The sequence below is a fragment of the Balaenoptera acutorostrata genome, chromosome 2, assembly GCF_949987535.1.
Source record: "Balaenoptera acutorostrata chromosome 2, mBalAcu1.1, whole genome shotgun sequence".
NCBI lineage: Eukaryota > Metazoa > Chordata > Mammalia > Artiodactyla > Balaenopteridae > Balaenoptera > Balaenoptera acutorostrata.
Window position 1 is genome coordinate 80,738,702 of NC_080065.1, and position 17,047 is coordinate 80,755,748.

At 38.0% G+C, this 17,047-nt stretch overlaps 1 protein-coding gene across 7 annotated transcripts in view; it reads right to left on the minus strand.

The window, feature by feature from the left end:
- SKIC3 (SKI3 subunit of superkiller complex) overlaps positions 1-17,047 on the minus strand; it is a 144,852-nt gene that overhangs the window by 68,562 nt on the left and 59,243 nt on the right. For 5 of the 7 annotated variants that reach the window (XM_007197454.2, XM_007197457.2, XM_007197453.2 and 2 more), the window contains exons 2-7: positions 12,433-12,501; positions 7,921-8,011; positions 3,798-3,941; positions 2,621-2,712; positions 2,134-2,209; positions 1,468-1,608 (exon numbers count right to left, since the gene is read on the minus strand). In XM_007197454.2, the coding sequence (XP_007197516.2) occupies positions 1,468-1,608; positions 2,134-2,209; positions 2,621-2,712; positions 3,798-3,941; positions 7,921-8,010 (543 nt within the window). In that variant the 5' untranslated portion in view covers position 8,011; positions 12,433-12,501. Of the gene's footprint in view, positions 1-1,467; positions 1,609-2,133; positions 2,210-2,620; positions 2,713-3,797; positions 3,942-7,920; positions 8,012-12,432; positions 12,502-16,958; positions 17,022-17,047 lie in introns of those variants that run through there. The other 2 variants (XM_057540176.1, XM_057540177.1) reach the window with 2 other exon arrangements.

Sequence of the window (17,047 nt, forward strand, 5' to 3'; positions counted from 1 at the left end):
ATAAAATACTCTACAACCAACAAGGGATTAAGCTCTAAAATATACAAACAGCTCATACAACTCAATATCAAAAAAACAAACAACCCAATCCAAAAATGGGCAGAAGCCCTAAATAGACATTTCTTCAAAGAAGACATACAGATGGCCAAAAACCACATGAAAATATGCTAAACACCACTAATTATTAGAGAAATGCAAATCAAAACTACAATGAGGTATCACCTCACAGGGATCAGAATGGCCATCATCAAAAAATCTACAAACAATAAATGCTGGAGAGGGTGTGGAGAAAAGGGAACCCTCTTGCACTGTTGGTGGGAATGTAAATTGGTGCAGCCACTATGGAGAACAGTATGGAGGTTCCTTAAAAACTAAAAATAAAATTACCATATCACCCAGCAATCCCACTCCTGGGCATATACTCAGAGAAAACCGAAAAGATACATGTACCCCAATGTTCATTGCAGCACTATTTACAATAGCCAAGACATGGAAGCAACCTAAATGTCCATCAACAGAGGAACGGATAAAGAAGATGTGGTATATATATACAATGGAACATTACTCAGCCATAAAAAAAGAATGAAACAATGCCATTTGCAGCAACATGGATGGACCCAGAGACTGTCAAACTGAGTGAAGTAAGTCAGACAGAGAAAGACAAATACCATATGGTATCATTTACATGTGGAATTTTAAAAAAATGGTACAAATGAACTTGTTTACAAAACAGAAACAGAGTCACAGATGTATGTCACAAATTTATGGTTACCAGGGGGGAAAGGGCAGGGGAGAGATACACTGGGAGATTGGGATTGACATATACACACTACTATATATAAAATAGATAACTAATAAGGACCTACTGTATAGCACAGGGAACTCTGTTCAATACTCTGTAAGGAACTATAGGGGAAAAGAATCTAATAAAGAGTGGCTATATGTATATGTATAACTGACTCACTTTGCTGTACACCTGAAATTAACACAACATTGTAAATCAACTATATTCCAATAAAAAGTTAAATAAATAAATAAATTAAATACTCTAGTTGAACTGCTAAACCTGAAAGTAATTTAGTACTCTTAGTTCATAAATACAAAGAAACACACCTTTAAGGTACAACTTTATAGAAATTATAGCAGTTCTGCAAAAGCCAATTTCATAGTATCTTTTTTTACAGTGATTAAGTAACTGATTTATTGTGAATTCTTATGAATACAAGGAAGTAAAATTCTGATACCCTGAATATTATTTCCAGTCTGTCCAGACTTAGTATGCAACTGTAGACCTGTAATTCTGACTTTATCAGGAAGAGCCTCTATGAATTTAAAATTGAACATTTATAAAATATCTAGTCTGACATACAGTATTTTTCTATATCATATCATTATGTTTCCAATTTCTAAATTCAGCTAAATGATCAACTTTCACGACACAAACTGTGGGGAATAAATGGGTAGTACCAATTGCTGGGTCTCATTATTCTGATCCTCAGTACTCTCAGCCAGCAACTGAGTCAATTTCTTCCATAGCTGATGAAGTTCTTGTTTGTCTGCACCTTCTTCCTGCCGTGTCTTTATCAATTTGTGCCATGTTCGGGCCACCTATCAGGGAGATTTAAAATGGTTACTTTATCTAAAATACTAAAATGCTATTAAAAAATTTTAAATCTATACGTAAAAATATTTTTATCTGCTAATACATAAAAATAGCAAAAGCACAGAACTCCATCTATTATGAATTCCATAAAAAATAAGATGATTGGGCAAATCCACATGGTGCTTATATTAGAAGTATGACTGAGATACCAGAGTACATACAGGAATAATGACTACATGCCCCAATCTTCATAACCTACAGCATCAGCAGTCGGACACCACAAACAGGACAATAAATTCTACAGATGATATTTTTACTTATTTTATTTATCCCTGCCCAGTTTCAAAAAAGTTTGGAAATAATGACACCTGAAATTTGAATTCCAAGTTACAGTTTTCAAAGCACTGTGATTTGTTTTGATACCACACTACAATTAATTTTCTAAATTTTTCCTTAAGCTAAAGGAAAGCTTTCTTTTAATAATGGTTTTATTAAAAGAAATCTACTACCCCAGCAAATCATTAACCAACCTCTACGTGTTTCTTTTCTTGGTAATACAGATCCACAAGTTTCTTACAGACATCACACCACTTCTGTTTGTCAACACTTAGAATAGAAGAAAAGGATTTTGAATCTGATTAATGAAAACAACTGAGGACTTAAGACACAAAAATTAAAATATCCCCAAAATAATGTTAGGCACTATTTTAAATTAGAACATATCCTCTATCACACTACAGTAAAAATTTTATAAAATGAGCATCTCATAAAAAAGAAAAGGTTTAAGAAATATTATCTTCTATTATATTGACTAAAAATAATATCAGAGTTCTCAAATGAGTCAATCCCCTTACGATTAGCGTTTCAACCACAATCAAGAGATTCTGTAACAACAGTTTGAAAGAAAAATGATTCACAATTCCCAGTAAATGTCTGGAGTACTTCTATATAATTTTGAATCAGTTTATTCTAATTCAAGCCATTAAAGAAACTAGCCTTTCCTCACATATTGCTTACCTTTCATAAAGATCCAGGAGCTTTTGGTAAACACCAGGTAAGTCATCCTTAGCATTTATGTGATTACATTTCTCATACAAGCTTGCTAACCCCTAAAAGAGGAAACAATAGAGATTATTCTTCCAAAGACATCTAGTGTGCTCATGTTTATTTTGCTAAATAAACTGACAATCTATGAAGAGTATTTATGACAGAGATTATTATAATTTACAGATGAAATAAAATGCCTGGGATGTGCTTCCAAGTAAGTGGGGGTAGGAGGGAGTAGGTGAAAAGATACTGGCCATGAGTGAGTTCTTACTGAAGCTGGATGGTGGGTATACAGGGGTGCATTTTACCATTCTCTTCACTTTTGAAAATATACTTGAAGTGTTTCACAATAAAAAAAAATACCTTTTAATAATTATTATGCAGTCTTAACGCCTAAGACGTTACCATGTGACACTACTTTCACGTGGTCAAACAAGAAAAATCCAAGTAGTCTTTGGAAATTGCCATTTTTGCTTCAAATAAAGATCAGATATCCTAAACCAATCAGTACATAATAAAAGCTGGCATCAGGGAGATGTTACTAGATAACCCTATTCATGTTGTTGTTCACGTGAACCTGAGACAAACAGGTTCATATTCTCCAGAGCCTACTACCCCTATTAATCATAGTTTCCAAGATGTGATTGAGATATGAAACAGTTATTAAATATGAAAAAGGTGGAGAAGCCAAGTAAAAAACACGAAGACCATTAAATGAGAAAAAGGAATTTAACTAGTACTCAGAGATATAGAATTTCAAATTTTTTATAGTATTTCATTTTTAAAAACATATTTTAAAAACATAATATACATTTCTTTTCCCTCAGGTAAGCATAAAGAATATTCTTCATAAGTCTCTAATATGCACATATAATTAAGTTGGAGATTTATATAATCATGTTTCAATTTCTGTACTAACATTTGGAAATAATCCATTAGATTGGAGATTAAATAGTGGTAAACAGCATTCTTGGCACCATTTTTTTTTTCAACGAATTTTCAGGTTTAGAAGTTCAATACATTTAATTTTTTTTCTTATACTGAGTAAATGGAGGTTTAAATGCTAAACTGTAAAGCTGTTAGCTGTATTTTGAAAAATGGGAAAAAGTTCTTTCCTATTACATAGTAAATAAAAATGTCTACGTACCTGCCAAGCTAGTAATTGGTCTGGCTCTAGCTCAGCAGCTTTCTTATAGGCACCCTGGGCCTGATCAGGTTGTTCTAGCTCGGCTGCAGCAACACCAATAAAAACCCAGGCATTATAGTTATTTTTCTCTTGTTTTAACACTGTCTGATTAAAAAATTAAAAGAGAAGGTAATTAAATTTTGGAAGCTCATGGACAAACAACAATCAAAAGACAGTCTACCTAAGAGTCAGGAAATCTGGATCTACCACTAAATGGACGATCTTAAGAATATCACTTAACCCCTGTGGTTTTCAGTTTCCTCAGGGAGAGGGAGTTGGACTGGATCGGTGACTGTAAGGGGTATGAAGTATGAGGTATATTTTTTAAAAGCTGCCCAAGTTCTCCTGATGCCTCTACCAAATGCCTCCCTCTGTCCCTTGAGAATACTGAGCATAAAAAGAACAATAAGACCATTCTTACCACCCAACGATCCTGCCTGCCTCCACGCCCACTGCTGCTAGTCCCTCACAAAACTGTTTTCCATATCATTTCACCTTATCCAGTTCCCACATTTTCCTTCACTATGATAACATCTCCCCATATTTAACAGATTTTTTTCATTGAAATTATACGCTAGGAAAGTAGGCTGACTCCAGTGTGACTGTACCAAATATGTTCAAAATAAATAGTGGCGGGACTTCCCTGGTGGCACAGTGGTTAAGAATCCGCCTGCCAATGCAGAGGACACGGTTTCGAGCCCTGGTCCAGAAAGATCCCACATGCCGTGGAGCAGCTAAGCCTGTGTGCCACAACTACTGAGCCTGCGCTCTAGAGCCCGCGAGCCACAACTACTGAGCCCACGTGCCACAAATACTGAAGCTTGTGCGCCTGGAGCCCGTGCTCCGCAACAAGAGAAGCCACCGCAATGAGAAGCCCACGCACCGCAACGAAGAGTAGCCCCCGCTCGCCGCAACTAGAGAAAGCCCGCACGCAGCAACAAAGACACAAAGCAGCCAAAAATAAATAAGTAAGTAAATAAATAAATAAATAGTGGCAATGAATGTTTAAACAACACCTATCAACTAGAATAAAAATTATATGCAGAGCTACTGCTTTCAGAAGTAACAACTACTTGCTAAGGTAAAATAGTTTGAAACAGAGAGCAAAGATGTTCTAGTGAAAGAAAAATAAAACTAGTAGCTAAAATGAAATTAGCTCTTACGGTTTTACATATTCTAGAGAAAATAAGAACATTTCCAGGAGTTGAAGCAGTCAGATTACTAGGCTTATGTGCATCCACATAACACTTCTAGCAATCTGTCACCGATATGCAGCACAAGCTCCATTCTATCCCATAACACTACCTCCCAAAAAACCAGCAACAATGAGGTAACCACCAAAGTTAAGCTCCAAATACTGGGGCCTTATTAACATTTGTGTCCCCAACACCAAGAGCAATGACTGGCACATAACTTCTGAGCAAACGATAAATGCCATAGTCAACCTGCAATCAGTAAGGACCGGCTATCTGCCTGATGACCAGGTTTCCAGAATCTGAAACAGACTTTTAAGGAAATAATTATAACAATGTAGTGAAAGCAAGTATGGAGTTCTGAAATAATGTGAAGAAAAAAGTATCTGACTCCAAACTCCATCCACACAAGTCAGAGGAGGCCCCCTGAAGGGATGCTTATTATACTGGGTTACAGAGGCGCACAGGCAGACAAGGTGATCAACCAGACAAGACACAGCAAATACACTAAGGTGCAACATCTCTTCACTAAAAATGTCCTTGAGTCTCAATCAACATTCTGGTTACCACACATAAGTAATCATACATTTGCCACTGACTAGTTCCCCATCTTTGCTTTCCATTTGAGTCTCTCTGGCATAAATTATAGGAATTCATATCTGAATCAGAAAGAAGAGTGCTGGGCTTCCCAGGTGGCGCAGTGGTTGAGAATCTGCCTGCCAATGCAGGGGACACGGGTTCGAGCCCTGGTCCGGGAAGATCCCACATGCCGCGGAGCAACTGGGCCCGTGAGCCACAATTACTGAGCCTGCGCGTCTGGAGCCTGTGCTCCGCAACAAGAGAGGCCGCGACAGTGAGAGGCCCGTGCACCGCGATGAAGAGTGGACCCCGCTCGCCGCAACTGGAGGAAGCCCTCGCACAGAAACGAAGACCCAACACAGCCATAAATAAATAAATAAATAAAAATTAAAAAAAAAAAAAGACCCTCTTTCTCTAAAAAAAAAAAAAAAAAAAAGAAAGAAGAGTGCTATGGCACTGCTGAATACAATAAAAGAAGCAGATTCATATGTGCATTAGTTAGATCAGCCTAGTGCTGAAGGAAACAGTCCCTCCCCTCCCACACCTCCTTCTTCTCTCCCCCAGTTTAAACAGACTGCCCACCTTCTTCTATATCAGGATTAGTCCTGTCGTGGTCTCCATCCCTGCTGGGCTCAGTCACCACTAGAAACCTAACCTCACAAGGGCATCCTTCACCCCTTAAGACTCTCATCCTATACTGTTATGTATTTATTTCCCCCAATCTTACCCAATTCTCTCCCTCCCACTGTCTAAACTCTTTATTGTAACCTCTGGAACTCCCAATCTGGACAGCCAAGGGCCCTCTCTATTTTCAACCTTTCTTTTAACTGTACCAAGTTCTGCCTCAACGAAACTCGGCTATTCCCCTACAGATCTTACATGCTGCAGCTGATTTCTTTTCTTGAACATCCCACATACCACCAACCAGCAGGTGAGGAAAGGGTTCTCCTTGCTCACACTGATACCTACATTCTTCCTCTACTCCTCCCTCCTTCAAAAACCCCAGTACTTTTGAAGGTCAAGCCATCTGGCTATACTACAAAAAATATCCTTCTTGTTGCTACCATCTACCAGCCTCCTAGGAACTCCCCTTTCCTTCAGTGAAAATACTGTATTCTTCCTCTCCACTTCAATTCCTGTAATCATTCTAACATTCATGCAGACGACCCAATGAATGCCATGGCCTCCCAGTTATTTATCCTCAGCATTACTCAGCCATCCAAAACCTGGGTTTCCAGCATGCACCTCTCCTATCCTCCCAGTTCAATTACTGTAATGGTAACAATTCTTTAACCTCTGTTATGCCCAATTTTTTTTTACCTCACCCCCTTTGCATTGTCACCCCACTGCTCAATTCTTACCTCGCCTTTCCCATCTTTGACTCCATGACCAATCACTGTTATCACTCCCTTGCAAAACATCCTCAACTCCTTGGCCTCTCTTTCCCCTCAATTTTCTTACTACCCACAGTTGAATTCCATCGTGCCCATCTCCAAGCCTGAGAAGTTTAACACGAAGGAAGAAACTACACAGCTGAATTTACCGATTTCATTTTAATAACATGAAATTTCAAATGGACGTCAGGGCCTGGTAAGCTTTCTAATCCTTACTAGTAAGTTTCTTTTCTCACTATAAATGACAACTATTTCATACCTTCTTTTGTCTCAAACCTCCTATACAACTCCTCCTCCATCCTCAGGTTACACTTCACTAAGAAAATAGAAGCCATCAGGGGGGAACATTTATCTTCCCACTCCCAGATCTACAAACCCGGCAGCTATGGATCTACATCAATCTTCCCTTCTATTAAGATGGAAGAAGTATCAAAGGCCCTCCTCTCACGCCCTGGATCCCATCTTCACCCACCTTCCCAGGGACTTCACTCCTTGCACTACTCTGCATCTCTCCTGCACCTTCAAGTTCTCCCTCTGGACTGGAACATCCCCATCAGCCTAGAAAGGAACTTTGGAATCTTGATTCTCCCATCCACAAACCAAACAGAATTGAAATGTCCACAGACCATTAAAGAACGAAAACTTTAAGATACAATAGTGTTCCGCAGTACAACCCAGCAAAAGACACCTAAGAGACATTCAGGTTTTGAAAACTTGGCTTTGGTAAGTTACCAAAACAGAGGGAGATGAAATTAAGTGGCAGAAGCGGCTTGTCCTGGCACAGCCACTGGGGCGGTCCTACTCAAAAAGCCTGACTACTTTTGTTGTATTTAGACAGTAAGGGATTCACATATTACAAATCAGTGATGCTCATAATCGGGTAACATTTTTATTGTGGAAGAAAAAAATACTGGTTACCTTACAATGTTTCAAAGCTTCTTTGTAGTCTTTGTTTCTGATTGCATCTCTAGCACTTTTTAGAGCAGTCTTTACTTCCTTGCTGGACATGCTGTCAAAATAAAAAGCCTGAATGAATCTACAGTGAGACCTGCCTAACTGCAACAGTTCCAACAAATTTAACAAACTTAACCTCTGAAAAAGGCACATGTAATTCCTTCTACGTGGAACATTCTTTCCCCTAAAATAAATATATCTTATGTTTAAAAAACATAAAACCAGATCATCTCTTCAGATTTTTATTCAAATGTCACTTCCTCAATGAAACCTTCCCTTGCCACACTATTTAAAATGTCAACACTTCCTTCCCCCAACTCCCAACCACTCAACAGTCCCTAATCTCCTCCTTAACACTGCATTTATTTTTCTTCAAAGCACCTATCACCATCTAATACGTCAGCATATATTTTACTTCTTTATCTTATTTATTATCTGTTCCCCAACCCCACCAAAATGTAAGTTCCACGCAGGCAGGGATTTTTATCTGTTGTTGTTGGGGTGTTGTTGTTTAACTGCTGCATCCTCAGTACCCAGTATCTGACAAATTGTATACATTAATAAACATTTGTTGAATTGAATTGTTATTTGAATTATAACCACTCCCCATATAGTAGGTTAAAACACAGATGATCTTATGGGCCAGGATGGAAAACACATGCCAAGCTCAATCCAATTCTACACAAAGCAAGAAGAATCAGTCCAAGTCACAGAGTGAAAACACAAACACATATAAATTTCAGTAACTATGATGTAAGAGTTTAAGAAAGCATTCTGTTTTAATGTTAGTTTCTATAAAATATAAATCAGGATATTAACTTTCTTCACAGTAAGAACTACTTTAGGGTTACAGTAATATAGTATTCTTTGTAATATGGTATTCTTTGAAGAGAAATAAATGTAATGTTCACACTTAAATGAAGGCAATTAATATGCAAGAGGACTATATACTAATTTCAGCCATAAAAAGATATTTCAACTCCAATATAAATAAATAAATAAATAGATATTTTAATTGGTAGACAAAGTATTTCTTCACTTAATCTTAAAATATAAGATACACTAATATAATTTTAAATAAACTAATGTATCTTAAGATTTCACAGCTTATTCTGGTTTACCAATAAACCAGTCAAATTCAACTACAACTTGATGTTGAAAAAAGAAACATTTTTTTGCCCACTCCACTGAACTCTAATCTCAAGAAGGCAAAACAAAGCTAGGTAAACATTAGGTCATTATAGACCACTGATGTTCAAGGCAGCAAAATGAACCAAGAAGATGACTTGCTGACATGGTACACAGACAGTCCTTTATGTCCAAAGAGGCTGAGGCAGAAGTACAAGATCAAAGAAATTTAAGAAGCTAGGGAATTTTTTTTAAAAAACAATCCTTTTGACTTAAGGAATTTTAGATTCAAATAATATAAAAATTAAGATATCATAATATCAATTTATCTACTGCCAAAACGAGATTCCCTAAAGAGGCAGAAAAGTGACTTTTTCCGTAGTTACAATAATTAGATAATTAAAGCAACATATTTCATACGCTCGTATTTTAGAAATTGCTCTGTTACCTGAAATTATCTTGGCATAAATTTATAGAGGCAAACTTCAGAAGGATTTTTTTTATAGTCTACAAATCCTGTTTGGAGCAGGCAACAAATTTCTATGCTGACTTCACTTTAAATTTCTCACACCAAAGTTATCTTTGGTAGATAAACCTGCAGACTAAAAAGCAGAGAACATCAATGATGATGACAACTAATCTGGACCAACTGAAAGGGATAAAAAGAGGCATCCAAGGGAAAAAAAAAAAATCAAGAGATGTCTAAGTTAAAAAAGAACAAGGGGCTTCCCTGGTGGCGCAGTGGTTGAGAATCTGCCTGCTAATGCAGGGGACATGGGTTCGAGCCCTGGTCTGGGAAGATCCCACATGCCGTGGAGCAACTGGGCCCGTGAGCCACAATTTCTGAGCCTGCGCGTCTGGAGCCTGTGCTCCACAACAAGAGAGGCCACGATAGTGAGAGGCCCGCGCACCGCGATGAAGAGTGGCCCCCGCTTGCCGCAACTAGAGAAAGCCCTCGCACAGAAATGAAGACCCAACACAGCCAAAAATAAATTAATTATTTAAAAAAAAAAAAGGGCTTCCCTGGTGGCGCAGTGGTTGAGAATCTGCCTGCTAATGCAGGGGACACGGGTTCGAGCCCTGGTTTGGGAGGATCCCACATGCCGCGGAGCAACTGGGCCCGTGAGCCACAACTACTGAGCCTGCGCGTCTGGAGCCTGTGCTCCGCAACAAAAGAGGCCGCGATGGTGAGAGGCCCGCGCACCGCAATGAGGAGTGGCCCCCGCTTGCCGCAACTAGAGGAAGCCCTCGCACAGAAACGAAGACCCAACACAGCCAAAAAAATAAATAAATAAATAAATAATAATTTAAAAAAAAAAAAAAAAGAACAAAAACAGGGACTTCCCTGGTGGCGCAGTGGTTGAGAATCTGCCTGCCAATGCAGGGGACACAGGTTCAAGCCCTGGTCCGGGAAGATCCCACATGTTGCAGAGCAACTAAGCCTGTGCACCACAACTACTGAGCCTGCGCTCTAGAGCCCATGAGCCACAACTACTGAAGCCCGTGCGCCTAGAGCCGGTGCTCCGCAACAAGAGAAGCCATGGCAATGAGAAGCCCATGCACCGCAAGGAAGAGTAGCCCCCGCTCACCGCAACCAGAGAAAGCCCGCACGTGGCAACAAAGACCCAATGCAGCCAAAAATAAATAAATAAATAAATTTTTTAAGTTATAAAAAAAAAAAGAACAAAGGCAGTTTTAAGACAAGACCAAGCAAAAACAAACAGAAGAATGCAACTTTTCCAGGATAAAGATCACCATCTTTTCTATCACCCAACATACGAGTAAAAGCACATCTGAACAAAGTAGAACCAACTAGCACTAACACAACATGCAGCTACGCAGCTCTCAAGCTATATGCTGTATATGACACAAAAGAAACAGAAAGGAAGGCCTCTGCTCTGAAGAATACAATCTCAATCAAGAGAAAGACCTAAGACATATGAGTCATTAAAGAATCAAATGCTAAATTAAGGATAACGAGGGCAAGTGCAATAGGAGTTCAGAGAAGAGAAGTGTGGGGTGAAGTAATTAACAGCAACTAGATGGAGAAAGGATTTGAGAATGGAGGGAAGAAGGAAAGTTACTCCAGCCAGAGACATTGATTGCACGAGCAAAGTTGGAGAGACAGGAATGAGCATGGCACGTGGAGGAAACAATAAGGAAACCAGGCTGAATGGAACAGAAGGGACTTGCTGAAGAACAGGAAAATTAGGCTGGGTAGGTAAAGTAGAGCACCAGATTACAGAAGACCTTGAAAATGAGACAGACAAATTTGGATTTAAATGGAGCAGCAAACATGGAGCTGTCAAATGCTTCTAAGTAGGTTACTTCTAAAGACCATATGAGACAAACTCCATTCTTCTCTTGGTAAGCAGTTCTAATGTGCAGTACCCTTCTACATCCCTGTATGTCTCCACATATAATTACACCTACACTTGCTGCAGTAGAAGCCTCTATTCTTCTCCTCCTGTTCCTTATTTATCTGATTTGGCATTTAGCATAATAAGCTAGCACTCAGGCCTTCTCTCTGCACCTAAAATACATATATATACATAAATATTAGTTTCAGGAGATTATTTTTTTTAAAGACAAAATAATCTGCCGCTTTCTAGCCCTGCAAATTTCTTCCTCTTTTTTGGGAAGTGGTGTGGAGAAGGAAGAGGCTCATCCACTCATGTTCTAGACAAAGCTTTACGGAACACTAACCATCTACTAGGTACCATCAAACCCACTTCCTTTCATAAAGTGGAAAGCTAATACCCAAAATGATTCTACGTAACCTCATATTCCTCTATTTGGGATACTTCCCTCTATTTCAAGCATTTCCAACACTTCAGAGAAAACTCTGGCTCTCTTACAAGTGTCTTTAATATTCTTCCACAGCCCCACACATTTTTCCCTTATACCTCTCCTCCCATTTTTTCTCCTCAATCTCAATGACTTTTTTAAATAAGAGTGTTCATGTAGCACATTTTCACTCAATGAAGGTTTTTTTTTACTACCAACCTAAAAGGGTTTTTATTCAACAAATCAAGCATAAAGAGCAATAACTATATCTAAAAAAAAGAAAGTGACAACCATGCCAAAAGACAATGATATACACAAAGCAAAAATAAGACGAATAATTTAAAAAACAGTAACAATAATGACACTGGAAGTTAATTACAGAAAAGCAAAAAATGATACCTTTAAATCTAATTACAAAAGTCTAAAGGTACTTTGTGATGACCTACAATCTGGCATAACAACCTACACCATTAAACCTTCCTTCTGAAAAGAATCAGTAAAAACAATCATTAAGTAAAAGCAGACTCCAATTACCTATTATTTAGCATTCTAGACACTTACCTTTTACCTATTATCACTTTATCTTCTCTTTGAATTGAATTTCGGACTGTTCCTTAAATGTTTATCCATCTAAATTAAGTAAAATATAAGACAGGCACATAAAAAAGATGACATGCACAACCCAAAACATATTGAATTTTTTAAAACATCGGATTCAGGTTCAATTTTCATAATTCAGAATTTAAAACATGAGAAATAATTATGTACAATTTTCCATCTTTTTTCTTTCCCAAAGAGACACTAATTGTAATCTCCAAATTTCTGAATCAGTCTGAACTGTGTTGCCATAGGCACAAGGTGTAAAAGGAACATCATAAAAAATCAGAAAGACTCAGAAAAAAATTACAGAAACTCAAAATACACTGACTTCAACATAAAAAACTGAGCCAGAAGAGACTATCACCTATTTCTATGCTACTTTGCTTTGAATCTAGGACAATTAAGGGCACTATTTACTCACAATCTGCAAGCTGACTACACTAAAGTGAATCTTGTTCTAAGCCACATAAGGAATTATAAACATGAAAAAAAGTTGTCCGTATGAGGGCAACTAGTCTATGCAACTAGACTAGTTTGTAATTTAATAAAATAGAGCAGACTTTTAAAAAAATATTAAAAATCCATCTAAATAGCCATCTGAAATACTAACACAACCTTTACACGACTACAAATTCTAAGTATCTTTTGATGGTATCTCTGGAATGGATTCTGTCAAACAAAATTAATCTAGAATGCTTCCTGGAGAGCATGGAGGTAGTTCTGAAAAACTGAATAAAGTAAAAATGGAAAAAATGCTACTTTAGAACTAGGAAATGAACAAAATTTAGGTGAACCTGGTAGGGATGAAGAAGAAATAGAAAGTGAGTTTACTAAAACATGTACTAGTGATATATGTACTTAAATAGAAGGGTTAGTTCCACAGAAAAGGGTCTTACTGGTAAGAAGAGAAAGTACTGTGATCCTAATAATGTTTAGGAAAGTAAAATAAAAGTTAAACACGGGGTGAGGAGGTAAAATAAAAGTTAAAGCCTGACTCCCCATTTCACTAACTTCTTTAAGCCTCCATCCAGCTACAAATGATTACCCTCCTCACTCAACCTAATTTTACTGATTTACTCAGTTGTTTCAACTCTGTTCTTACAAAATTCCCCAGATTTTGTCAGCCCCTTCATTCTGCCATATCCACCCACCAAGTCAAGAAAGATGGATCTGGATTCAAGTCTCCGCAGATCTTGGGCACCTTACTTCACCTCCAAGCCTATTTCCTCATTGCTAAAGTGAGAACGAGATCACTTACCTGATATGTACATAGACAGAGTACCTGAACACAATAGCTATTAGTTCTGTTGTCCATATCTCCTACCACCCTCTCAATCAACTTCACCACTTTTTTCCCATTCCTAACCAACAGTGGTTATTATATACTTTCTCTACACATTTAAAATCCCCAATCCTTCCTTCCTTGATCTCTCAAGAAGCAACCTTCTTGCCTATGTTCTTCAAAAGACGGCTATCATCAAACGCAAGTATCTCCTTCAAATTAGTCATTACACAAATAATAGAGTAAAGCCTGCAACTTAACAGATGCTTTATGTTCTATACAGATGTATTCTCTCTCAGGTCAAAAAAATCCCTAAATAAAGGTGATATATTTTTGGAGTTCCTTACGTATCCAACACCTACCAAACACTATGACCTCCAGCTTCCAAAGCCTACTCAAAAACATTTAGTTTCCCCACTGTCAAAAAGCAGTAATTCGCAATTTGCTAAAGTGAGAAAGGAAGAATCCCCTTTTCAATATTAGCTCATATTACTTTTTTCACCACTCCCCAATGCTTTCCACATCTCCGTCTTTACTTCTCCCATTCAGCCTGTCCATACTTGCTTCTGTCTACTCAAATGCTACATGTAATTCAAAGCCAAATTCAAGTGTCAAGCATAAAGCCATCTCAGATAAATCTTACACTAGAGTCTGAACTTACAACACTTACTGTCTCTACTAACATTTCCAAAAATGTATTCAAAGGAATATTAACATGCTTAAAGGTGTTAACAATATGACCTCGTAATTTTGTGAATACTACACACTATATGTATCACTCTTTTAAAGTCATAGTGCATGTTAGCATTTTAAAGGCTCTGAGAAACCCTATAGTAAAGAACCAAATATAGTTTAACCCAGCAACTCTGAAACTTATATTACTATGGAACTTTTTTTTGTTTTTGGCCGCGTGGCACAACTTGCGAGATCTTAGTTCTACAACCAGAGACTGAACCCACGACCTTGGCAGTGAAAGCGTGGAGTCCCAATCACTGGACCACCAGGGAATCCCCACTATGGAACATTTATTTCAATGAACAGCAATTAACATTGTGAAGCACACTAGCATTCTTCAAAGTACCATTTGGTATATTCTGGTTTGGGGTTTTTTGTTTGGCAGTTAACTGTACTTTTTGTTATCTTTTATACTGTTATTAAATTTACAGGTCTGTGAGTGTTTGTTTCCCACAACTAGACTGGAGGTTCGTTCGGAAAAAAAACTATTCCTATTACTCTCTTTTATTTCCTAGTGTCTGGTATATTGTGGATATTCAACAAATAGTCATAGAATCACAGCAGGTGCAGATGATACTGAATTTGTTCCATATAGTCACTAACTGCACACTTAGTCTCCTTTTCTTAGAGCAGAATACAGTGCTGCTGATATTATGGACGTTAAAAAACTATGAAGAACCAAAACCTAGACCAAGACTTTTAACTGAAGACTTCGCTGAACCACAAAGTATTTCACTAAAGCAAGTAACCCGTAACGTAGATATCTTTAACTGATGACCTAAACATACACATAATGGAGCTCTTCCTCACTACAATACACTATATACACACATGTACACACAGAAAGATGTGCACAAACAACTCAAAAGTACCTTTTCTGACAGGGTAAGTTACTGATAAGCAAACACGCTTTATGTCCAGAAAAGAGTCATCAAATAACAAACAAACCTGAAATTACATGATAATTACCCGAAGGAACTGGGGGAGACCTGGGGGAAAAAAATTGGTGGGGAAGGTGAAAAGGGCTGTTGAAAGGGAGAGATTATTCATGTAAAAGTGAAGGTAAATGGACTAACGAATGGGCAAAAGTAGAGGGAGACTGACTGCAGCTCAAAATATGAACTTTTAATAATTAAACCTGTACAAATATGGCACGGGCTCCTCGAAGGAAGTGTTTCCCATCACTGGAGATGAAAAGGCACAGACTGCACAATCCACTTGGGAGAAAGATTGTACAACAAATTGAATGTGAGATGAGAATAAGACTAGAAGTCTCTTAGATTTTTCCAGCGCTATATGTCTGGGACCCTAAAATATCTATCTCACTCCAACCCAGTACAGCACCTGCTCCCACTGACACCGCCAAGGGGAGAGAGAGAAAGAAAAAGATGTGTTCCTGTCATCCTGACCGGGAACTCAGAATACACGTCCTGTGAAAACAAGGCCATAGAGAGTAAATAGTTTACAAAAATCAATACTATGCCACAGATAAAGTTAAATATATTTTTTATGAACCTAAATGTCAGTCAACATTGTTTCTATGGTAAAATGTGTTCCACATTCCAAATTAACTCAAAACAAATATTTGAAGCATATCCTGTTAATGAGGGAGCCTATGTGTATTACCTTTCATACTGTATTATTTTATTTTTTTCCCTAGAGTGTAAGTTCCTTATGGTCAGGTACTATTGTTTATATATTTGTCTGCTCCCATAGATCTTTAGCATGCTGCTTGATTAATAATGCTCCTTCAGTAACAGAGATTAAGTTCACTAGAATGGCATAACATTTTGCAGTTAATTAGAGACAGCATGGCAATGAGTTAGGGCAGAGACTACTCAAATTCAAGTCCTACTCAGACTGGCTCCCTGCGTAACCTTAGGCAAGTCATTTAACCTGTCCAAGTCTCAGCTTTCCTATCTGAAAAATGATGAAAGTGAGGATTACAGAAAATACTCCATGTAAAAGTACCTGGCACAAAATAGGGGCTCAATAAATGTGTAGTATAATACCCAGCACATAAGAAGCACCATATGAGTGTTAAATAAATAAGGTCTGTCCTTTTTACAATTACTGTATGCAAAAAATACTGTCAAATATTAGTATTAAAGGTTGATTTTATGTAAATAAATGCTACAACTCCTCCTTTTCCTGTCAAAATACTAAAACGACTAATGTGATACACAAATTATATACCTGAAACTATAATAATGAAATCAGGAATCTGGCTCTGGGACAGAAACCTGCTTCTTCCAGATTTCTCCAAAGGAGTTCAACAGTCAAGAGGACCAGTGATTTTTCAAAACCACTGCAACAAAACAATGGTATTCTGAATCTACATCAGTTAATCGAACACGTCACACAGCCCAACATTTCTCCCTCTGAGAACCCGTCCAGCTTCTCTCCCTTGCACTCTGAAGGTAAAGTCCACCTAAGCTTATCCCCACCTAGAAGATGAAACTTTTCTTACCAGGTCCCGCTCCTCACCCCACCAGAGCACAATAAAGCCTGACTGCACCGGCAAAGCGGCGAATAGGATGAGGCAGGCTAGAAATATCC